The sequence below is a fragment of the Lolium perenne genome, chromosome 4 (genome assembly GCF_019359855.2).
Source record: "Lolium perenne isolate Kyuss_39 chromosome 4, Kyuss_2.0, whole genome shotgun sequence".
Taxonomy (NCBI): domain Eukaryota; kingdom Viridiplantae; phylum Streptophyta; class Magnoliopsida; order Poales; family Poaceae; genus Lolium; species Lolium perenne.
Window position 1 is genome coordinate 375,896,331 of NC_067247.2, and position 25,038 is coordinate 375,921,368.

At 40.5% G+C, this 25,038-nt stretch overlaps 3 protein-coding genes across 3 annotated transcripts; 1 reads left to right on the plus strand and 2 right to left on the minus strand.

Moving 5' to 3' along the window:
• Positions 1 to 671: 671 nt before the first annotated feature.
• LOC127348049 (uncharacterized) lies at positions 672 to 17,234 on the plus strand. Its single transcript, XM_071818334.1, has 15 exons — positions 672 to 753; positions 1,116 to 1,523; positions 2,753 to 2,962; positions 3,226 to 3,318; positions 3,397 to 3,462; positions 3,540 to 3,617; positions 3,708 to 3,723; positions 3,889 to 4,643; positions 4,726 to 4,800; positions 4,898 to 4,945; positions 5,019 to 5,125; positions 5,180 to 5,275; positions 5,348 to 8,146; positions 16,902 to 16,999; positions 17,174 to 17,234. Exons 1-15 carry the CDS (start codon positions 672 to 674, stop codon positions 17,232 to 17,234), a joined length of 4,992 nt encoding a protein of 1,663 aa, XP_071674435.1.
• Positions 17,235 to 17,462: 228 nt separating this feature from the next.
• Positions 17,463 to 18,387, minus strand: LOC139830247 (uncharacterized). Its single transcript, XM_071818257.1, has 2 exons — positions 17,971 to 18,387; positions 17,463 to 17,858 (listed from the first exon to the last, which is right to left on the minus strand). Exons 1-2 carry the CDS (start codon positions 18,304 to 18,306, stop codon positions 17,811 to 17,813), a joined length of 384 nt encoding a protein of 127 aa, XP_071674358.1. The 5' UTR covers positions 18,307 to 18,387; the 3' UTR covers positions 17,463 to 17,810.
• Positions 18,388 to 20,231: 1,844 nt separating this feature from the next.
• Positions 20,232 to 23,231, minus strand: LOC127349231 (protein neprosin-like). Its single transcript, XM_051374997.2, has 5 exons — positions 23,108 to 23,231; positions 21,572 to 21,751; positions 21,100 to 21,153; positions 20,836 to 20,988; positions 20,232 to 20,631 (listed from the first exon to the last, which is right to left on the minus strand). Exons 2-5 carry the CDS (start codon positions 21,686 to 21,688, stop codon positions 20,269 to 20,271), a joined length of 687 nt encoding a protein of 228 aa, XP_051230957.1. The 5' UTR covers positions 21,689 to 21,751; positions 23,108 to 23,231; the 3' UTR covers positions 20,232 to 20,268.
• Between the last annotated feature and the right edge of the window lie 1,807 nt (positions 23,232 to 25,038).

Here is a 25,038-nt window from a genome sequence, read left to right on the forward strand (position 1 = left end):
TAATGCTTTGGGGGAATTCGGTGTTGTGGTAGTTCAATTTGGTAGCCAGGTTTCGAATGGATGAAAAATTGATTGCATATCGGTGAACTGGATTTACTGTTCATGGTTACAAGAGGCAAGGTTTTTTGTACCAGTTTTCGATGGGCAATGGATGACCAAGAACAAGCGTGATGCTTGTTGTTTTCATTGCTAGGCCGATGATTAGAAGATTGCTCATCGTTTGTAGCACCGGGATGAATCAAGATTTATCAAGTGTTGTGTAGTACCACAATGGTACTACTTGGTACTTGCTAAAAATGTCTGATTATATAATGACGTATGTCTGCTGTGTTATTATGAGGTCCACCTTGCTTGTTCATAACGTATGGTGTTATGGCCGATAATTACATGTTTCCTTCTGGTTGCAATGTCCCCAGGGCCGGCTCTGGCCCAGGGCAATAGGTGCGACGGCCCGGAGCCTAGCCAAATTTGGGGCCCATAGCTGATATACATGTATATATAAGAGAAGATAGAAAAAAAGAAAGAGGCCCATCTATACTATACACCCACGTTCAAGTCTGGGCCTCCAGCAAGTACGCATTTGAAGAGAAACAAAGCACGCACCGAGGCACGGCCGCAGTGGACGTTTCGTTTTCTTTTGGTCTAATCTCTGAACACGCTGATAGTCGGAGATGGAGGCAAAGGGAGCGGCCGCTGCTAGCCGGGTACGGCTTAACGGCTGCGGCCAAGGGCAATCAAATTTGGGACATAAAGGTCAGGTAATCTCTACTACTTATAAAAGAGCAAACATGAATTCCTCTAAAGTCACCCCAGAACGTACATGGATGTACTACAACTAACTACAACCCAACGATCAGGCCCACCAAGCTAACAACTTTCATTGGCCTAATCAAATCTCTCTGGTGCACTTACCAATTTACGATGACGGACGTACTCTGCCCGCAGAGAAAAATACGAAAGCCACGCCCGTTCGTCCCGTCATGATCGCTAAACAAAAAGGAAACTAACTCATTCCCACGATCCCTCCCATAGACACCTCCTTCCTGCTTTGGATTGCTGCCGCCGGCGTCCCGGCCTCCCTCCAGTCGAGGGAACGCGTCCCCGCTACCTTGCAGGCCGCCCCCACATCGTCGCCGCCTCCCTGGACGGCGCGCTCGCTGCCACACCCTCGCACGCTGTCGGCAACATCGCCACCTCCCTGGAAGGCGCATTCGCTGCCACCGCATCAGATGTCGTCGGCAGCACCGTCGCCGCCTCCCTCGAGGGCGCACTTGCTGCCACCGCATCACACGTCGTCGGCAGCACCGTCGCCGCCTCCCTGGATGGCGCACTCGCTGCCACCGCGTCACACGCTGTCCGCACCACCGTCGCCGCACCCCCTGCCACCGCCTCAAACGCCGGCGGCTGCATCGTCCAGGTCTCCCTGTCACCGTGTCACACGCCGGTGGCTACACCATCACCGCCGTCCTTGACAGCGCCGTACCTCCCAGACGGGCCATCGCCTTCCTGCAAGCTGAGACAAGGTCAAATCCATACCCCATTTAGAAACACAGTGAACTTCATCAACGGCAATAAACAATGCAACCCGTGTCTTTTCAGCTATATCTTAAACGGTTCCAAAGTTTTGAGCACTACAAAACCAGAATCATTATCTTAAGACTGTGTTAGGGTAAACATAAATAATCTTACAGATGCAAGCCATCCCTTTACCCTCAAATTGATAGAAAACGATAGAGAATCAAGCTTATTACCCGAGATATCCTATTCTTTGAAAAAACACTTGTTTCATCAAACACCACCGTCACTGCTTAAAATATTATCGGAAAAAAGGAAAACCTGTTTATTTAATTAATGCCATGCATATTCATATGAACACTATTGTTGTTGTACTGTTCCCTGGATAAGCTTCTAGGATGGCATCTCCGAATCGTGATGTGGGACGCACCCCTCTTCAGGATATAAGCAACACCAGCTCCTTGGGTAAGTGTCAGCAAACAATGCCTACTGACTGATATTTTGATGTACTGCTAAATAACGGTATGGATGTACACAGACCCTAAAACATTGAAGAGACAGAGGGACAGAGAATATTATGCACGATATAAAGATGATATTCAGCAAAGATGGCGTGAATCCAATGAAAAGAAAAAAAATTCAGTAACCCTGCCTATGACAAGCAAAATGTACCACATACACCCCTGTCCATGTCCCAAAGTAATGAAGACGCTCTGGAACTAAAGAGGCAACGGGAGAGGGAACGGTATTCACAAAATAGGGACAAGATATTAAAGAGGCAACGTGAAGCTTACAGTCAGAAAAATGTGGCTTCTGCTCCTAGCCATAACAATGACCAAGAAAATGAGACACACACACCAGTGTCCGCCGTATCTCTTGGTAATGACGATCAACCACTGCATACACCCCTACTTTTTTCTACTAATTTGTTTTTTCGTCTATATATGCAGATCTTAAAGAGACAAAGAGGCAGCGGCAAAGGTTGTATTATTCACAGAATAGAGAGGAAATATTAAAACGACAACGCCAATCACGTGAGCAGAAAAAAATGCATCTGCCCTCCTCAACGGCGGTGACAGTGTGTCACAGACACCAGCAACAGGACAATCGGCTGTCATCCAACTACACAACATATCCTGTGCAGGTTGCATAATACCACAAATTATTTAATGCTTATTTACTGTTAGCTGGAAAATTGTTAATTATTATGTGCGGTCTGCAATGTCATATCTTGAAGGCTTAACGAATCTACCAAATGGTTCACAATCACTTGGAGGCATCCCACAACAGAAGGAGAATAATGCAACAAACAAAGATGATAACAGTTGGTTGCACAGGAATGGTGCATACCAAATGCAACAAATTGCAGGAAGGATGAGAGTTGTAGCGATGCCTCTTGGTCAGGAACCGCAGACAATTTCCACCATCGCACGGGATAGTTCACAAGGTAATGTCATTGTGTTCGCATAGGATAGTATTTCAAATAAGTAAAAGTATTATCAGCTTTATGGTGGATCTTAATATGATTGAAACACTATTCATATCCCATCACCCTACTGGAAGGTTTTGACCTACCCCAACTTGGAAAAATTATCAACCTAACCAACCAAGATTGCATAATTCAACAGGCGTGTTAGTCCATTGGTTTATTTATTAGTGCAACATAAGGCACATTGTTTATTTCACCGTAATTATCTTTTCTTTATTCAGTTACATACCCTTCTATTGGCTCCAATCAACCTCAAAATACCCGAACTAAATGTATGTCTGAGAATGCTGGTCAAACCAATGGAGAACTGCAAAGTAAGATGATTAACCCTACATCTGCTACAATACTTATATTGTTATTATGCTCTACTCATCTGATGATTTTCATAGTAGGCAACGAGCAGGCAGATGATCCATATGGAATATTTGAGCCCATTTTTCAACAATCCAATTTAGAGGGTACATTTATATATTGTCTTGCACACTCCAAATTCTTCACGAAAACAATTATGTTTGACCAATATATTACCTCCTAGCTTGCGAGGGGACGGTGCAAAGTGAACAAGGTGCATTCCATGAGCCTGATGAAGAAGCTAGAATATTTCCTGAACAAGGTATGTCCATTCTCTATTTTCCATTTCAACTTCACATTTTAGTACTATATTATGAGTGTTAATTGAATATACAATTTTCTTTGTTGTTAGATGTTCCTTTTGAATCGTATGTCCTTCCAAGTGATCCTTCACGACCAGCACCTGTAGTACATACCGAGGAATTCATATACCGAAACTTACCTAAAAACCATCATGTCTTGAGAAAAGTACCAGACTGCATACACTGTGGGGCATTACGGTTTCCATATGAGGGGCCTGCATTTTGCTGCAGAAAAGGAAAAGTCTCAATTGTTACTCCAGAGGTTCCAGAAGAGTTGAAACGGTTGTTTACAAGTCAAGAGGATGTTGATGCTAAATATTTCAGAGAGAACATTCGGTATTTCAACTCGCACTTCTCATTCACAAGTCTAGGAGTCACCCTTGATCGCCGAGTCAGCACAGCTGCAAGAACTGGTGTCTATACATTCCGCATCACCGCTGGTTTGTACCACGCTCTTGATAATCTGGTGGCAGCTGATAATGGACCTCGGCATTTCCAGCTCTATATTTATGATACAGATGAAAACTTGATTCATAGGGGTAACAGGTCGCCAGATCTTAATATAGAGCTCATACGAAGGATTTTGAAAATACTAGAGAATAACCCTTATGCGCAGGTTTTCAAGAGCCTTGGGTCTATTCCGAATCTAGATGAATATAAGATCTCACTAAACACAGATATCAAGCTAGATCGACGAAGGTACAATGCCCCAACAGCTTCTCAGGTGGCAGAGATATGGGTTGAAGGAAGCGACCCACAAAATTGCTTTGACAGGAGTGTTGTCGTGCATGGAAAAGGAGACCGACCCTTGTATATTAGAGCATACTATGGTTGCTATGATCCATTGTCATATCCTCTGTTCTTCCCACGTGGGGAGACTGGTTGGAATCGTTGGATGCCATTTGTTGGGCCTCCCGATGACACGACCCAACATTTAGCAGATAATTCGTCAAGACAACTGAACCAAGCCTTTGATTTACCTACAGGTATGATGTTCGTTACTAATTTATATGCTTACTATTTGTGAATGAGATGAATGAAAAACTTATGTTTTCTTCCACCTAGCAGATGGTGACTTGATTAGAGAAGAACAATTTGTGAATTTTGCACCAGATGAAGCCAATGCCACTAATTTACCTACAGGTATTGGTCATCCTTTCTTATTATAATATTTGTATGTGTATCATCAAATATTAATGTCGCTAGCAATATTCAAATGATAACACGATGCCACAAACAGGTGTTGATGATGCACAAGATGAAGACAATGCTACTGATTTACTTGAAGGTATTGGCCATAATTGGCAGCTTTAAATTATTATGAATACAAGTTACAAACATTTATGTTGACAAACTTTTAGATGACAACGAGGATAACCCAGATGATGATTTTGGTGAAAATGAGAAGAATGCAACACACTCTAGGAAATTTGTTAGTGCAAGGGAGTACTACTGCTTCAAAGTGCAGGTTAGGAAGAAGCTTTTTAACATTATCTTGTTTGGGGGGCGTCTATTTCAACAGTGGGCTGTTGACATGTATATCAAAATTGAGACTATGAGGCTTGACTGGTACTCAAAACCGGCAAATCAGAAGATTATACGTGCTGACCTCTACCAGGTAATATGCTTGTGTTTCTTATGATACGTAATATAGCATACTTTTCTATAACCTTGTATAATTTTATAATAGGGTCTTGTTGACACTGTTGTTGCTGGCGAGTCACGCGGTGATCGGATTGGCAAGAGAATCGTGCTTCCACGTACATTTCCTGGTGGGGATCGCGACATGCAGCGGAGGTTCCTGGATGCGATGGCCATAGTTCAGCGTTGGGGTAAACCAGACTACTTTATCACGATGACTTGCAATCCTTATTGGGAGGAGATAACCGAGAGATTGTTTCCTGGACAATTGCCACAAGACCGTCCAGACCTGGTGGCAAGAGTATTCAAAGCGGAACAACGAGATTTGATGGACTTATTGACTAAGGGTAAGCATTTTGGAGAAGTCGCAGCTTATGTTCATGTCACAGAGTTTCAGAAACGAGGTCTCCCGCATGAACATATACTTCTAATCATGAAAGCAAAAAGCAAGTTAGCGACCCCAGATGACTATGACCGGGTGATATCTGCAGAGATACCTGAACAAGAGAAATACACTGTTTTGCATGATCTGGTCATCAAACACATGTTGCACGGACCCTGTGGTGAGTTGAAGAAAAATTGTCCTTACATGATTGACGGACAATGCCGATTTCATTACCCACGAGAATTTTGTGATGCCACACAGCAAGGGAAAGACTCATATCCCATCTATAGAAGGAGGGACAATGGGCGTGGAGTTAGGATCAGAGGAGCAGATTTGGACAACAGATGGGTCGTCCCTTACAACCCCTTTCTGCTTATGCGATACAACTGCCACATTAATGTCGAAGCTTGCTCGAGCATCAAGGCAGTCAAGTACTTGTTCAAGTACATCTATAAAGGGCATGACAAAGCTTCCTTCGCATGCGAGCAGGATATCATCAATGATGGTGGAACCATCAATGAAATTCGACAATATAGGGATGCTCGCTTTGTATCTCCTCCAGATGCGATGCATCGGCTTTATGGTTTTAAATTATTTGGTGTAAGTCCATCAGTGCTGCAGCTGCAGCTTCATTTGGAAAACATGCATACAGTCGCATTTAAAGCAAGTGAAAATCTAGAAGATGTTGTCGCTCGACCATCTTCTTCCAAGTCCATGCTTACTGAGTACTTTGAGATGAACCGGAAGTTTCCGGTAGCACGGAAATGGTTGTATAGGGAGTTTCCAGAACATTATAGATGTATTGATGGAAATAAGAAATGGCAGAATAGAAAAAATAAGAGATCACAAATTGGAAGACTTGTGTACGCACACCCTGCTGAAGGAGATAGGTACTACTTGCGTGTGCTCCTAAGTCATGTCCGAGGAGCCACTTCATTTGACAATTTAAAAACTGTAAATGGCAAGCTATGCAGTTCCTTCAGGGAAGCATGTGAGCACTTAGGCCTCATTGAGCACGACAAGACCCTTGATGATTGCATGACGGAGGCAGCCACATTTCAGATGCCTTGTGCCTTAAGAAGGTTGTTTGCAACTATATTGGTGTTCTGCGAGGCAACAGAAATCCAAAGGATGTGGGACAAACATCTAGCATCAATGTCTGAGGATTACTGTCTTAATCAATCAAATGAGGCAGCAATAGAGCAGATGGTCCTTAGAGATATCAGGGATATGTTGCAATCCATGGGAAAGGATATTACAAGCTATGGACTTCCGGATCTGGTTGACATGGATGGTTCTTATCATGCGGAGTATAGAGAGGTAGTAGAGGAGAGGCAAGTCACCGCAGACAAAGAACATCTAGATCTATTTGGTAGTTTGAACAGTGAGCAGCTGACTGGTTTCAATGATATAATGGATCATGTGACAAACAAAAAAGGTCAGATATTCTTTGTTGATGGTCCAGGAGGCACTGGCAAGACGTACTTATACAAGGCATTGCTTGCAAAGGTGCGTTCCATGGGCTTAATAGCAATTGCAACTGCTACATCAGGTATAGCGGCATCAATAATGCCTGGAGGCCGTACTGCACACTCCAGGTTCAAAATTCCAATCAAGCTCAAAGATAACAGCATGTGTAGTTTTACAAAGCAGAGTGGTACGACAGAGTTGCTAAAACAGGCGTCCTTAATAATTTGGGACGAAGTTGCTATGACCAAACGTCAAGCAGTTGAGACACTTGATAGATCGCTCCAAGATATAATGGAATGTCCTTTGCCATTTGGGGGAAAGGTTGTCGTCTTTGGTGGGGATTTCAGGCAGGTCCTTCCCGTTGTGACACGTGGGACAAGAGCACAGATAACGGATGCTACACTTCTGAGATCATATCTGTGGCAGAAGACACGCAAGATACGCCTCACACGCAATATGCGGGCACATGCCGATCCTTGGTTCTCTGAATACCTCCTAAGGATCGGCAATGGAACAGAAGAGACAATTGGTGACGACTATGTGCGTCTCCCTGACGACATTGTGATCGGCTACACCGAGGATGAAAAAGCTATTAACACGCTCATTGAAAATGTCTTCCCATCGCTACATGACAACACTAGGTCGAGAGAATACATGAGCGCACGTGCAATCCTATCTACCAAGAACGAGCATGTGGATGACCTGAATGACAAGATGATCTCCAGGTTTCCAGGCAAAGAAAGGTTATACCATAGCTTCGACTCAACCGAGGATGATTTGCAGAATAATTACACTATTGACTTTTTGAACTCGATCACACCAAATGGATTTCCCCCGCATGTCTTGAGATTGAAAGCCAATTGCCCGGTCATTCTGCTCCGAAACCTCGACCCTCATAATGGCCTATGCAACGGAACACGGCTTATGATAAGAGCCTTCCAAGATAATGCAATCGATGCGGAGATTGTTGGTGGTCAGCATGCTGGAAAGAGGGTATTCATACCTAGGATCCCTATGTCGCCCTCGGAGGACATCTCACTGATACGTCTCCGACGTATCGATAATTTCTTATGTTCTATGCCATATTATTGATGATACCTACATGTTTTATGCACACTTTATGTCATATTCGTGCATTTTCTGGAACTAACCTATTAACAAGATGCCGAAGTGCCGATTCTTTGTTCTGCTTTGTTTTTGGTTTCAGAAATCCTAGTAACGAAATATTCTCGGAATTGGACGAAACAAAGACCCAGGGGCCTATTTCGCCACGAACCTTCCAGAAGACCGAAGAGCATACGAAGTGGGGCCACGAGGTGGCCAAACCACAAGGCGGCGCGACCAAGGGGGGGCCCGCGCCGCCCTGTGGTGTGGGCCCCTCGTCAGCCCCCCGACTCTGCCCTTCCGCCTACTTAAAGCCTCCGTCGCGAAACCCCTGATGCGAAAAACCACGATAAGGAAAACCTTCCAGAGACGCCGCCGCCGCCAATCCCATCTCGGGGGATTCTGGAGATCTCCTCCGGCACCCTGCCGGAGAGGGGATTCATCTCCCGGAGGACTCTACACCGCCATGGTCGCCTCCGGAGTGATGAGTGAGTAGTTCACCCCTGGATTATGGGTCCATAGCAGTAGCTAGATGGTTGTCTTCTCCTCATTGTGCTTCATTGTTGGATCTTGTGAGCTGCCTAACATGATCAAGATCATCTATCTGTAATACTCTATGTTGTGTTTGTCGGGATCCGATGGATAGAGAATACCATGTTATGTTAATTATCAAGTTATTACATATGTGTTGTTTATGATCTTGCATGCTCTCCGTTATTAGTAGAGGCTCTGGCCAAGTTTTTGCTCTTAACTCCAAGAGGGAGTATTTATGCTCGATAGTGGGTTCATGCCTGGATTGACACCTGGGACAGTGACAGAAAGTTCTAAGGTTGTGTTGTGTTGTTGCCACTAGGGATAAAACATTGGCGCTATGTCCGAGGATGTAGTTGTTGATTACATTACGCACCATACTTAATGCAATTGTCTGTTGCTTTGCAACTTAATACTGGAGGGGGTTCGGACGATAACCTGAAGGTGGACTTTTTAGGCATAGATGCAGTTGGATGGCGGTCTATGTACTTTGTCGTAATGCCCAATTAAATCTCACTGTACTTATCATGACATGTATGTGCATTGTTATGCCCTCTCTATTTGTCAATTGCCCGACTGTAATTTGTTCACCCAACATGCTTTTATCTTATGGGAGAGACACCTCTAGTGAACTGTGGACCCCGGTCCATTCTTTAATACTGAAATACAAATCTGCTGCAATACTTGTTTTTACTATTTTCTCTGCAAACAATCATCTTCCACACAATACGGTTAATCCTTTGTTACAGCAAGCCGGTGAGATTGACAACCTCACTGTTTCGTTGGGGCAAAGTACTTTGGTTGTGTTGTGCAGGTTCCACGTTGGCGCCGGAATCCCTGGTGTTGCGCCGCACTACATCCCGCCGCTATCAACCTTCAACGTGCTTCTTGGCTCCTCCTGGTTCGATAAACCTTGGTTTCTTTCTGAGGGAAAACTTGCTGCTGTGCGCATCATACCTTCCTCTTGGGGTTGCCCAACGAACGTGTGAAATACACGCCATCAAGCTCTTTTTCTGGCGCCGTTGCCGGGGAGATCAAGACACGCTGCAAGGGGAGTCTCCACTTCTCAATCTCTCTACTTTGTTTTTGTCTTGCTTTATTTTATTTACTACTTTGTTTGCTGCATTATATCAAAACACAAAAAAATTAGTTGCTAGTTTTACTTTATTTACTGTCTTGTTTGCTATATCAAAAACACAAAAAAATTAGTATACTTGCATTTACTTTATCTAGTTTGCTTTATTTACTACTGCTAAAATGGCTACCCCTGAAAATACTAAGTTGTGTGACTTCACTAGCACAAATAATAATGATTTCTTATGCACACCTATTGCTCCACCTGCTACTACAGCAGAATTCTTTGAAATTAAACCTGCTTTACTGAATCTTGTTATGCGAGAGCAATTTTCCGGTGTTAGTTCGATGATGTCGCCCATCTCAATAATTTTGTTGAACTATGTGAAATGCAAAAATATAAAGATGTAGATGGTGACATTATAAAATTAAAATTGTTTCCTTTCTCATTAAGAGGAAGAGCTAAAGATTGGTTGCTATCTCTGCCTAAGAATAGTATTGATTCCTGGACTAAATGCAAGGATGCTTTTATTGGTAGATATTATCCCCCTGCTAAAATTATATCTTTGAGGAGTAGCATAATGAATTTTAAACAATTGGATACTGAACATGTTGCTCAAGCTTGGGAAAGAATGAAATCTTTGGTTAAAAATTGCCCAACCCATGGACTGACTACTTGGATGATCATCCAAACCTTCTATGCAGGACTAAATTTTTCTTCGCGGAATTTATTGGATTCAGCTGCTGGAGGTACCTTTATGTCCATCACTCTTGGTGAAGCAACAAAGCTTCTTGATAATATGATGGTTAATTACTCTGAATGGCACACGGAAAGAGCTCCACAAGGTAAGAAGGTAAATTCTGTTGAAGAATCCTCTTCCTTGAATGATAAGGTTGATGCTATTATGTCTATGCTTGTGAATGGTAGGACTAATGTTGATCCTAATAATGTTCCGTTAGCTTCATTGGTTGCTCAAGAAGAACATGTTGATGTAAACTTCATTAAAAATAATAATTTCAACAACAACGCTTATCGGAACAATTCTAGTAATAACTATAGGCAATATCCTTATAATAATGGTAACGGTTATGCTAATTCTTATGGGAATTCTTACAACAATAATAGGAATACACCCCCTGGACTTGAAGCTATGCTTAAAGAATTTATTAGTACACAAACTGCCTTTAACAAATCTGTTGAGGAAAAGCTCAATAAAATTGATATTCTTGCTTCTAGAGTTGATAGTCTTGCCTCTGATGTTGATCTTTTGAAATCGAAAGTTATGCCTAATAGGGATATTGAAAATAAAATTGTTACTACAGCAAATGCCATCCAAGTTAGAATTAATGAGAATATAAGATTAATGGCTGAACTGCGTGCTAGGTGGGATAGATAAGAAAATGAAAAACTAGCTGAAGAGGAAAATGTAGCTAAAGTTTGGACTATTACCACCACTAGCAATGCTAATGATTCACATGTTGCTGCACCTCCTACTATCAATGGTAAAATAATTGGTGTTGGCAATGCTTCTACTCCTAGTGCAAAGCGCGCAAAATTACCTGAAATCGCTAAAACCGCTCGTGATAAAACTGCTGAAATTTTTTCCAACCTTGGGGATGATAATCCCATTGCTTTAGATTGTAATGATTTAGATTTTGATGATTGCCACATCTCTGAAGTTATAAAGTTCTTGCAAAAACTTGCTAAGAGTCCCAATGCTAGCGCTGTAAACTTGGCTTTCACAAAACATATTACAAATGCTCTCATAAAAGCTAGAGAAGAGAAACTAAAACTTGAAACTTCTATTCCTAGAAAGCTAGAGGATGGTTGGGAGCCCATCATTAAAATGAGAGTCAAAGATTTTGATTGTAATGCTTTATGTGATCTTGGTGCAAGTATTTCTGTTATGCCTAAGAAAATCTATGATATGCTTGACTTGCCACCATTGAAAAACTGTTATCTGGATGTTAATCTCGCTGATAATGCTAAAAAGAAACCTTTGGGGAGAGTTGATAATGTGCATATTATGGTTAACAATAACCTTGTCCCCATTGATTTTGTTGTCTTGGATATTGAATGCAATGCATCTTGCCCCATTATATTGGGAAGACCTTTTCTTCGAACCGTTGGTGCTACTATTGATATGAAGGAAGGGAATATTAAATATCAATTTCCTCTCAAGAAAGGTATGGAACACTTCCCTAGAAAGAGAATGAAGTTACCTTATGATTCTATTATTAGAACAAATTATGATGTTGATGCTTCGTCTCTTGATGTTACTTGATATACACTTTCTGCGCCTAGCTGAAAGGCGTTAAAGAAAAGCGCTTATGGGAGACAACCCATGTTTTTACTACAGTATTTTTGTTTTATATTTGAGTCTTGGAAGTTGTTTACTACTGTAGCAACCTCTCCTTATCTTAGTTTTGAGTTTTGTTGTGCCAAGTAAAGTCTTTCATAGTAAAGTATGTACTAGATTTGGATTACTGCGCAGTTCCAGATTTCTTTGCTGTCACGAATCTGGGTATACCTCCCTGTAGGTAGCTCAGAAAATTAAGCCAATTTACGTGCATGATCCTCAGATATGTACGCAACTTTCATTCAATTTGAGCATTTTCATTTGAGCAAGTCTGGTGGCCTAATAAAATCCATCTTTACGGACTGTTCTGTTTTGACAGATTCTGCCTTTTATTTTGCATTGCCTCTTTTGCTATGTTGGATGAATTTCTTTGATCCATTAATGTCCAGTAGCTTTATGCAATGTCCAGAAGTGTTAAGAATGATTGTGTCACCTCTGAACATGTGAATTTTTATTATGCACTAACCCTCTAATGAGTTGTTTCGAGTTTGGTGTGGAGGAAGTTTTCAAGGATCAAGAGAGGAGTATGATGCAATATGATCAAGGAGAGTGAAAGCTCTAAGCTTGGGGATGCCCCGGTGGTTCACCCCTGCATACTTTAAGAAGACTCAAGCGTCTAAGCTTGGGGATGCCTTGGGCATCCCCTTCTTCATCGACAACATTATCAGGTTCCTCCCCTGAAACTATATTTTTATTCCGTCACATCTTATGTACTTTGCTTGGAGCGTCGGTTTGTTTTTGTTTTTTGTTTTGTTTGAATAAAATGGATCCTAGCATTCACTTTATGGGAGAGACACGCTCCGCTGTAGCATATGGACAAGTATGTCCTTAGGCTCTACTCATAGTATTCATGGCGAAGTTTCTTCTTCGTTAAATTGTTATATGGTTGGAATTGGAAAATGCTACATGTAGTAACTCTAAAATGTCTTGGATAATTTGATACTTGGCAATTGTTGTGCTCATGTTTAAGCTCCTGCATCATATACTTTGCACCCATTAATGAAGAAATACTTAGAGCTTGCTAATTTGGTTTGCATATTTGGTTTCTCTAGAGTCTAGATAACATCTAGTATTGAGTTTTGAACAACAAGGAAGACGGTGTAGAGTCTTATAATGTTTACAATATGTCTTTTATGTGAGTTTTGCTGCACCGTTCATCCTTGTGTTTGTTTCAAATAACCTTGCTAGCCTAAACCTTGTATCGAGAGGGAATACTTCTCATGCATCCAAAATCCTTGAGCCAACCACTATGCCATTTGTGTCCACCATACCTACCTACTACATGGTATTTATCCACCATTCCAAAGTAAATTGCTTGAGTGCTACCTTTAAAATTCCATCATTCACCTTTGCAATATATAGCTCATGGGACAAATAGCTTAAAAACTATTATGGTATTGAATATGTACTTATGCACTTTATCTCTTATTAAGTTGCTTGTTGTGCGATAACCATGTCTCTGGGGACGCCATCAACTATTCTTTGTTGAATATCATGTGAGTTGCTATGCATGTCCGTCTTGTCTGAAGTAAGAGAGATCTACCACCTTAATGGTTGGAGCATGCATATTGTTAGAGAAGAACATTGGGCCGCTAACTAAAGCCATGATTCATGGTGGAAGTTTCAGTTTTGGACATATATCCTCAATCTCATATGAGAATAATAATTGTTGCCACATGCTTATGCATTAAAGAGGAGTCCATTATCTGTTGTCCATGTTGTCCCGGTATGGATGTCTAAGTTGAGAATAATCAAAAGCGAGAAATCCAAAATGCGAGCTTTCTCCTTAGACCTTTGTACAGGCGGCATGGAGGTACCCCATTGTGACACTTGGTTAAAACATGTGCATTGCAAAGATCCGGTAGTCCAAGCTAATTAGGACAAGGTCCGGGCACTATTAGTATACTATGCATGAGACTTGCAACTTGTAAGATATAATTTTCATAACTCATATGCTTTATTACTACCGTTGACAAAATTGTTTCATGTTTTCAAAATAAAAGCTCTAGCACAAATATAGCAATCGATGCTTTCCTCTTTGAAGGACCATTCTTTTACTTTTATGTTGAGTCAGTTCACCTATCTCTCTCCACCTCAAGAAGCAAACAATTGTGTGAACTATGCATTGATTCCTACATATTTGCATATTGTACTTGTTATATTACTCTATGTTGACAATTATCCATGAGATATACATGTTACAAGTTGAAAGCAACCGCTGAAACTTAATCTTCCTTTGTGTTGTTTCAATACCTTTACTTTGATTTATTGCTTTATGAGTTAACTCTTATGCAAGACTTATTAATACTTGTCTTGAAGTACTATTCATGAAAAGTCTTTGCTTTATGATTCACTTGTTTACTCATGTCATTACCATTGTTTTGATCACTGCATTCATTACATATGTTTACAAATAGTATGATCAAGGTTATGATGGCATATCACTTCAGAAATTATCTTTGTTATCGTTTTACCTGCTCGGGACGAGCAGAACTAAGCTTGGGGATGCTTGATACTTCTCCGACGTATCGATAATTTCTTATGTTCTATGCCATATTATTGATGATACCTACATGTTTTATGCACACTTTATGTCATATTCGTGCATTTTCTGGAACTAACCTATTAACAAGATGCCGAAGTGCCAGTTGCTGTTTTCTGCTGTTTTTGGTTTCAGAAATCCTAGTAACGAAATATTCTCGGAATTGGACGAAACAAAGACCCAGGGGCCTATTTCGCCACGAACCTTCCAGAAGACCGAAGAGCATATGAAGTGGGGCCACGAGGTGGCCAAACCACAAGGCGGCACGGCCAAGGGGGGGCCCGCGCCGCCCTGTGGTGTGGGCCCCTCGTCAGCCCCCCGACTCTGCCCTTCCGCCTACTTAAAGCCTCCGTCGCGAAACCCCTGATGCGAAAAACCACGATAAGGGAAACCTTCCAGAGACGCCGCCGCCGCCAATCCCATCTCGGGGGATTCTGGAGATCTCCTCCGGCACCCTGCCGGAGAGGGGATTCATCTCCCGGAGGACTCTACACCGCCATGGTCGCCTCCGGAGTGATGAGTGAGTAGTTCACCCCTGGACTATGGGTCCATAGCAGTAGCTAGATGGTTGTCTTCTCCTCATTGTGCTTCATTGTTGGATCTTGTGAGCTGCCTAACATGATCAAGATCATCTATCTGTAATACTCTATGTTGTGTTTGTCGGGATCCGATGGATAGAGAATACCATGTTATGTTAATTATCAAGTTATTACATATGTGTTGTTTATGATCTTGCATGCTCTCCGTTATTAGTAGAGGCTCTGGCCAAGTTTTTGCTCTTAACTCCAAGAGGGAGTATTTATGCTCGATAGTGGGTTCATGCCTGGATTGACACCTGGGACAGTGACAGAAAGTTCTAAGGTTGTGTTGTGTTGTTGCCACTAGGGATAAAACATTGGCGCTATGTCCGAGGATGTAGTTGTTGATTACATTACGCACCATACTTAATGCAATTGTCTGTTGCTTTGCAACTTAATACTGGAGGGGGTTCGGACGATAACCTGAAGGTGGACTTTTTAGGCATAGATGCAGTTGGATGGCGGTCTATGTACTTTGTCGTAATGCCCAATTAAATCTCACTGTACTTATCATGACATGTATGTGCATTGTTATGCCCTCTCTATTTGTCAATTGCCCGACTGTAATTTGTTCACCCAACATGCTTTTATCTTATGGGAGAGACACCTCTAGTGAACTGTGGACCCCGGTCCATTCTTTAATACTGAAATACAAATCTGCTGTAATACTTGTTTTTACTATTTTCTCTGCAAACAATCATCTTCCACACAATACGGTTAATCCTTTGTTACAGCAAGCCGGTGAGATTGACAACCTCACTGTTTCGTTGGGGCAAAGTACTTTGGTTGTGTTGTGCAGGTTCCACGTTGGCGCCGGAATCCCTGGTGTTGCGCGCCGCCGCCATCAACCTTCAACGTGCTTCTTGGCTCCTCCTGGTTCGATAAACCTTGATTTCTTTCTGAGGGAAAACTTGCTGCTGTGCGCATCATACCTTCCTCTTGGGGTTGCCCAACGAACGTGTGAAATACACGCCATCACTCACTTCCCTTCAAACTCAAGAGAAAACAGTTCCCCATTCGCCTGAGTTTTGCAATGACCATTAACAAGGCACAAGGCCAAACCATACCAAACGTTGGTATTTACCTTCCCGAGCCTGTATTCTCACATGGACAGCTATATGTTGCACTGTCGAGGGGTGTGTCAACAAAGACGACACAAATTTTGGCCAAGCCAAACAAAGAGGTCGATAAATCCGGGAAAAGCACAAAAAACATTGTATATAGAGATGTTTTAAAGGGATGAGGCGGGTGGGTTATTATAAGGTTTATTTGCATCATGGTTTTGTACCTACATAACTACTTTTGATGCTAACATTTTTTTGTTGATTTCACGACTTAATCATGATAACCTATGAAGATTGAAGAGGCATATTTTAATTTAATATATATATTATATCAAAGGTTTACCACACATAATACGAAGTTCTGCAGCACCAAGTAATGATCAACATACTTATTATTATATTATCTTTCACCCGAAACTGACTAACAATATACATATAATTGTATTCCTTAAATTATCTTTGCAGCATTATCGTATTTAGTTTCTTAACATACAGAGATATCTCGAGCTTTATTTCTCATTTCCATTTTGCGCAGATGGGACTTCATTTATGCAGCGTATGTTGCAACTGGATATCATCATCACTCAATTAAGGTATGTATGGTTCGAGTAAAAAAAATCCAGCAAGTAAAAGAGGACAAATGATGATGCATCTGTTGCCATGGATGTTTTATGGATGGTTGTAAGGTAGTATGAGTAGCTTCAAGTTTTCAAGTTATGTGTACACTCACTCATGGACTGATGTTCTTACGTATGTTATTATCAAAGGTGTGTGATCGACATCGGTATGTGCAGAGAACTGATGATTTCCTGGAACCATAACAACTGATGATCCCCTATCCTATTATTATTTCTCAAAACATTATCTACAACTTTCGTGTCAAGTGCTGATATTAGTTTTACAAATCACCTGCAGCAACCATGGCTGAAGCAACACCTATTGCTTCTACCAAGCCAATCAGCATGAAACATGTATTGACAATGCCAGTGTCATACATCTCCACTAATTTGCAAACGTCAAGAACTACGCGAGCAAATAAGATTTGTGCGTGTTCAATTTAAATAAAGTGATCAGAATAAACAAGAAAAATGCGCATGGTAGCATTAATAATTTTTATCACAATATCATATGGAAAAAAGTAAATTTCGCTGGTGAATTGAGATTACATGTGAGAGTTAGTATTTGCAGACTCATCTATTTATGATATAATTTCTCAGACCAAAGAATGTAACTGACTTATGGACATACCATGGTAACAACTAAGCAGAGCATGTTTAATACATGTGAAAATCTTGTGAGAAATGGAGGATTTACCTTATGGGGAGACGATGAACCGGCTCACTTGTTCCTTTTGTTAAATTGTTTGGCCAATCTGCTCCAACATACTTAGACTGCCTAAAATCCTCAATAACATGGAAGATTGAGCACAATCACCATCCACAATTGGTGTTTCTGTGTAAAGAAACCACAAAGAGCACGAACGGCAGCAGTGAGCAGAGCGCACACAAGTGACATACAGAACCAAGGCAGCCTCTTCGGTAATGCACGCACGCCATCTGCGCACCTGGGTGAGGGAGAAGAAGAAGAGCCCGAGGCAGTTGTGGTGGGCGACGGACTCGAACGGGAATGGCAGCCCGGCTAGGGGCCCCTCTTCCTGCGCCCCCGGCGACGCGCAGACCTGCACTAGATGGCACACCGCCGTCCTATGCGGCGTCAGCTCCAGAAGCGCCTGTCCTCCTGCATATCCCACCTCCTTCGACCCCGCCCCCGCTCCGCGAATACGAGCGAACAAGTTCATGGCGCCGCCGCTGGCGAGGACGACGTCGTCGCCGGAAATTGAAATTGTTTTGGCGAAGATGTCCCCACCGTCGGCGCCTAGCGTTGGGTTGCCCCCGGGCATGCCAGCTCGAGCGCCTCCTTGGGCACTCCGGCGGCTGGATTCGACGAGGACGGGTGGTGGGGAGGTTGGTGACGGTGGCGGCTTGACGAAAGAGACTGGACAGTGAGCTACAGAGTGTGGGCTTATCCGTTTTTTTCCTTTTTTTCTTCTGAGCTGGGCATTGTCCATTCAGATGTGCATTGAGTAACGAGCTAAAATGATGTACTAGGTGTGTAGCACACAATCAAGCTGCGGTTTTAGTCGGCAATGCGTTGTAATTTCCATTCAAATAAAATAAGCTTGCACATAAATTTTTATTATTTGTACCATTAAAAATTGTAATCATACATGTTACTTTGTGAATTATTGTTAAATTTTATGGAGTATTTCACAAGAGATATTTTATCCGGCATTTCTAAACAAGTATATTTTGCTATGTATTGTGATACTTATTTCGTGGTATTTCGTTATATGAAAACTAACTCCTATTTCATAGCTTCATATGACACACTAAAAGAAAAACAAGTTGTCATTTATGTGTATTTGAAATTGATAGATACTCTATTATAAATTATGAAATGTGCATTGCACGTGCATGCTTACTAGTTTTGGACTAAAATCTCGACTAAATCGCTCTAGTTATTTGTGTTTTCAATCTAAAATTGTCAACCCGGTGATTGTTTCGCGTTGATGTTGCATCTTTTCGTACTGAGATGGGAATTTATCAGATATTGGATGCAAACGAATATTTATGGCGCTTATGGCTTTACGTTATTTTTATCAATTCATGTATGAATTCGATCTTTTTCCCCCTCTTTTGGGCCCGTTGATAAAATTCGCCCCGGGGCCTCTGAAATCCTAGAGCCGGCCCTGAATGTCCCTAGTGTCCAAGATTCTTATTTTTGTGTAGGCTATGGACATCAGCGCTCATGCCGAGGTTCCTAATGAGGGGGTCAAGAAAGAGGCCTCGTATAGGAAGGCAGGCCAATGTTGGACATTTCCATGAGGAGCCCGGTCTGGAGAAATTCATCACGCTGATATCGAGCCAACTTTGGGTATGTATACCATCCCCTTGGACATGTGCCATTCTTCGGGAAGATCCCTTCAACGGTATCAAGACCTGCACTTGTTGCAAGGGGGACATGAATATAAATATCATGGATGGACAAGACGTCATACATCATGGGTGGGAAGGCTTTGCCATTGCCAATGATCTGATGGTTGGCTACTTCACCACCTTCACGAATATCGCTCCAGCCATCTTCCAAGTGGCTATTTTTGACTACTTGTGATGTGTGGTGTTGACCAAGTGCCCAAACCATGGAGATGCCACCATGAGGATTGTTGAATAGAGAGAGAGATTGCCACTAGTTGCTAATGTTATGTGTCTAAACTTCAATGTGCTATGGTACTATGCTAAATTAAGTAGTGTGCTAGGTTTGGTACTAATGATCATACTGGCTGACAACCTCACCACTTATGACAAGATTTTACCATGATGTAACAATTGGTGACAACCAGACGACATGTGGCTGCTTTTGGGTTGTTCCATGGGCTGAAACCCATGCAACAAACAGTCGGAGCTGAAATCTCCAAGTGCCGAAAAAAGTTTTCACATGCTACCAAACAAACTGTCCATAGGATGGAGTTTATTTTGGACGGGATATACCCCCAGGGCACTCATGCCCATGAATGTTGCTAGTGAGATTTTACCATGATCCTGAAAATCGATGCAGTCTACCAAACACGCCCATGAATGTTGCTAGTAAGATTGATGCAACCATGAAAGAAATCCTTAAAACTGTCGAGTACGTCGCTAGAAGCTATAGTTGTGAACACGTAGACTTATTCATTATGAAGAGGCATGTGTTTCTTCTGACCAAAATGGACAAAAAGTGGCTGATAAAACATGGGAGTCATCCATATGATTTTATTAAGCAACTAATAATGTGGAGCGATCATGGCCAATAAAAGGTTGTTACATTATTTCATACAATTTCCAGGCCCGCCATAAAGGAATTCACCATTATTAATAGGAGTAATGGTGTAGCATTTTTCATCAGTAACATGCTTGGGTAAGTCTACCATGATGGGCTTGCTCTTTCCTTCTTGATCAATGATTCGAAGATCGGTGAAAGCTGCGGCGCGACCCTGTCCATCATGTGGGAAGTAACCACTTCCCATCGGAGGAGTTGGATCCTGCAGTTTGGCAACCACAGCACCACCAAAACCCATTTGCTTTGCCTCATGAGCTAAGTACGTGAACAATGACCTTGGGAAGTATCCCACCCCTGTGGGGACATTGTTCAAGCCATAGTACACCCACCAGTCTCCACTTGTTTTGTCCTGCACTCATTTAGGATTCATGTCAAGTAATAATGTAAGCATATCATGTTATACAAAAAGAAAGCATCTTGATATTTTTGTTGACATTTCACTCAAGCTAGAACTATTGATCCATGCGATATGATTTGATGAGGAAACTACTGTCTTGAGAAGACTATTACACTGAAATGTATAAATGTATAACAGGAAAGATAACACTCACACCTTAAGCACTCTTAGTGTGATCTTTGGTATGAACCCATCCGGAACATCAAAAACCGGTCGTATAGCATCACCTGGCGCTATAACAGCGCCATTCACCCGTACGAAACCAGGACAGTCCATGTTGAAGCATCCAGTTTCATCGTGTCCATCTCTCTGCAACATATATATGCATGGAAAGGTAAATATACATTTATGTTTCATGTAACAGCCAGAGCACTTCTTAACAGCTAATTCACATTATTATCATCATATTCATGACATTACCGTCCATTTGGTATAGAAGTGTGGATGTGAGTCTCCATAGTGTTCTGGATAAATCTGTAAAACAAAGCGAACATATGAGGTTTCATTCAATCGACATGAAAAATGGAAAGCACATAGAATATTTGACCACATTTTTTTTGAAAAATAATTTCATTAATGCATTAAATTGGCTGCTAATTTTTAGTGATGAAAACACATATGCTAGAATAAAAATATAAGTTTTATTCAATTGTTGAAACGGGAGGGTGTGTGATTTATCCCATAAATCAAGATCAAGTTATTGCAATTATTGTACTCCCTCCGTCCTATCAAAGTTATCTGATCTAAATTTTGATGTATGTAGACACTAAATAGCATCTAGGTATATTTAAATTTTAACAAATCACAGACAACTTTTGTGGGATGGATGGAGTATTTTTGAATTGACTGTCTGAATTAAAAAACTATGTTTGATGAAGAAAATAAATCTTACATGCCATCCAACTGTAATTGAGTTATAGCTTGATTTCACACCATCTCCATCATGATAGACCCAAATTCCAGCCGAACTCCACTGCCCGAAAGTTAATTTGTGGTTGTACACACCCATGGTGGACTGAAAGCCATAGTAGTGGCCTTCGGGACCTCCATAAGATATTAAGTGTGTAGCATACTACATAGTGATAGCTCCATATAAATAACATATACAACAACTAGGATAAATAGATGAGTGAAACATGAAACTGTAACATTGGGTAAATGTAGGATCCTTAGAATAAAAAAGATTCCAATACTCGGTGGATATATTTTCTACCGAGAAACATGTACTTGTTAGAAGAGTAATTGGGAAGTTGTTAGTCATATAAGATGTGACGATGAAGCTGCAAAGAAAAAATTAGTAAGAACAAGGTTGGCATTGCTTTTTCAAGTTAATACATCGATCCAGAAACCATTGGGCCAACTAATTGACTTATCTGCTGACATGTTCAAAAGATACCATGTGTGCTCGATCTTTCTTGTATATATTTGTTTCTCCAATAGAACTTGATCTATGTTCCGCTGAGAATTTATATCATCATTTCAAATGGTGAACACTCAAAATGCTTGTATGAACCTAGAGATGCTACTCACTCCGTATCAGAAGGTATCTACATGCTAGATAGTGTTTAGATACATCCAAATTTTGACAAATCTAAGATAACTTTCGTAGGACGGAGGGAGAATTATAAATTGGTGGTAGTTAGGTTCATAGAACTATTAACATAAAAGTAAACACCTGCATAGTTCACATAATCTTGTATGGAGCATTCTCTATAGGAAATTTGACAAGAAAATTAACCCAAAACAAGACAGTAAAACAGTGAGATGGAGTGGGTGGAGGAAGGTAATACAAGGTTTAGGTACAAGTCATGAGTGTGTAGATTTAGTCCACGGTGAAAAGATATACATCGACTAAAAAGGAGAGGAGAGTGAAATCTAGAAAGCAATATGAAAGCCTATAACCACGCTTTGCGAGCCATGGGACATAGTGTCATCGGTCTTCTGTATCAGATACCATGATCCTTAAGATAAATTGGGTCACTTAGCGAAAATAATTTAAGTAAGACCCAATATTTCATATTCTAAATTCACATACTGGATATAGTCATTTTGTACATTTTTAATCATATATTATTGTAACTATAATGCTGAATCTAATTTACTAACAATTCGGACTGCGGCAAATAACAAGCCAAAAAGCCAAATATTTGTTTGGAAGGTTCGTTCCACTAGTTTTTTTTATCGTTTTAAATGTGTGCAATTTTTTTAGTAATATCTCAAAATTTTAACATACAAAAACAAAAGCAGGGAACATGCATCGTGCTATGCAAATGTGCTAGTGATCCAGCTACTTATCCAAGAAAACATGATTAACAAGAAATAAATCATATTTTGCTAATACTATGATGAGAAAAAAAGGATACATAAATAACTTTGAATTATACAAAAGGTAATTAAAATACTAAGTGAATATCGAAGTGTAACTCACAAATGGCTTGTCCCATATACTAGGATGATGTCCAAAAGTTATTGCCTCGATGGAGTTTGAATTCAAGCTTTCCTGATTTTGTTTGGTCGGGCCATGGACGAAATTGTGTGGTACTGAAACATTTCCCTTCAACTAAAATGGTAAATACATGTCAAGGGTAAAATGAACATATGAAGCATCGACCGTAGATTCAAGAACTTGAAGCTAATGTTTATTTCGAGCTAAAACATTTTTTATCATAGAATTAGTAAATAAGCTAACCAATTAAAGAGTAGATCATAACATGTTCTAGTCCCTTCCATATAGCTCTATGTTTTGTGATTAGTAATGTTTATTTGTTCAATATCATGATTTTGTTGAATCTAATAATTATAAGAGTGTACATGAGATGGTGTCTCTAGTCCCTTCCATATAGCTCTATGTTTTGTGATTCTATCCATTTATTTACATATCCCCATCTTCATATCATGCTTACTCTAAGGAAACATGGTATAGTTTAGAATACATTGGAAATGACACACAAATTAAATATAGGAAATAACGAACAAATTAAATATAGGAAATGACAATGGTGGAAAAAATTCAAGAGCCGACGATGGTAAAACGAGCATCGTTACTATTATATTGATGTGGGTGCTCTACAACCAATTAATTCCCTTTCAAACGGTCCAATATCCAAATTTGATGAATGGACGCAAGGATGGCAACCTTCTAGTTCTATGGAACAGAAAGTGGTTTCCCTAAGTTCCTATGTACTCACCAAACCATGGATTGGCTTAGTGAATGTCAAGTAACATCTTTATTTGTTTACTACTGCCTTTGTTCCTATGAATAAGGCACACACATATTTTAAAACAAACTTTGACCAAAAAATTGAAAAATAATAGTATCTCAATTATATAGTTGATATCCTTGGATTCGTATTGAATAACACGTTCTAGTGATATCATTTTTACATCAAATAGTCCTCATGTACTTAGACTAATTCTCGAATAAAACGAAATCTTAGAATAAATATACACTTTACTCATTGGAATGGATGGAGTAACCCTTAAAGATCTGAGTTCTGTATAGACAAATCCTCCCGTGACTCCCTAGCCTATAGATAACCCAAATCATATCCTTGTTTTCTGTTCAATCTTACCACAACACGACATTGCCACTACAAGAATTGCTATTTCCTAGTTCAATACACAATATATGCGTCCTATAAATTAGTGTAACAATGTATAATAGGATTACCTTTTGAATAGTTGGTAGCAGCCGAACACCTCCGGTTGGAAGTGCATGAATAAAAAAACATAGAGCAATAGATGGGAGAAGTAGAATAAGTTTGAACATTTTGATATGTCAAAGGATGAAGATCAGTATATGCATTGACAACTATATATAGACCCGGTATCTTATGGAGGGTGACTCATATGCTTTCATATAAGAATCTGTAATATGACAAAAACTCATTAACTCTGATGCAAAATCTTTCTTTAATGGAACCCGAATCATAAAATATTTATTTCTAATACGGTGTAATATTTTCTCTAGGGCGAATGGAGCCATAATAATTAATTAACTAAGGGAGAAAAAACATCAATGCCTAGCAAATATAAGAAAATAATTTAGTATAGCATAAATAATTTTAATGGTCGGAGATATGGAATTTGTAGACCTTGGGTGCAGTCCACATTGCTAAGGAAAAGACGATAACGTATGATCTTGCATGATATATATATACGAATCTTTAATACGAAAAAAACTCATTAACTCTGATGCAAAATCTTCTTTAATGGAATCTGAATCATTAAATATTTATTTCTAATATGGTGTAATATTTTCTCTAGGGCGAATGGAGCCATACTAATTAATTAACTAAGGGAGCAAAAACATTAATGTCTGGCAAATAATTTAGTATAGCATGAATCTTTTTAATGGTT

Coding starts and splice junctions, on each gene's coding strand:
- LOC127348049 (XM_071818334.1), top strand. CDS start 672: ATGGAGGCAAAGGGAGCGGCCGCTGCTAGCCGGGTACGGCTTAACGGC. Junction 1,524..2,752: donor TTCCTGCAAGCTGAGACAAG/GTCAAATCCATA, acceptor CATATCTTGAAG/GCTTAACGAATCTACCAAAT. Junction 3,463..3,539: donor TCAACAATCCAATTTAGAGG/GTACATTTATAT, acceptor ATTACCTCCTAG/CTTGCGAGGGGACGGTGCAA.
- LOC127349231 (XM_051374997.2), bottom strand. CDS start 21,688: ATGGGTGTGTACAACCACAAATTAACTTTCGGGCAGTGGAGTTCGGCT. Junction 21,154..21,571: donor CAATTACAGTTGGATGGCAT/GTAAGATTTATT, acceptor TTTGTTTTACAG/ATTTATCCAGAACACTATGG. Junction 20,989..21,099: donor ACTTCTATACCAAATGGACG/GTAATGTCATGA, acceptor TATATGTTGCAG/AGAGATGGACACGATGAAAC.
- LOC139830247 (XM_071818257.1), bottom strand. CDS start 18,306: ATGCCCGGGGGCAACCCAACGCTAGGCGCCGACGGTGGGGACATCTTC. Junction 17,859..17,970: donor TCTTCTTCTCCCTCACCCAG/GTGCGCAGATGG, acceptor TTCTTTACACAG/AAACACCAATTGTGGATGGT.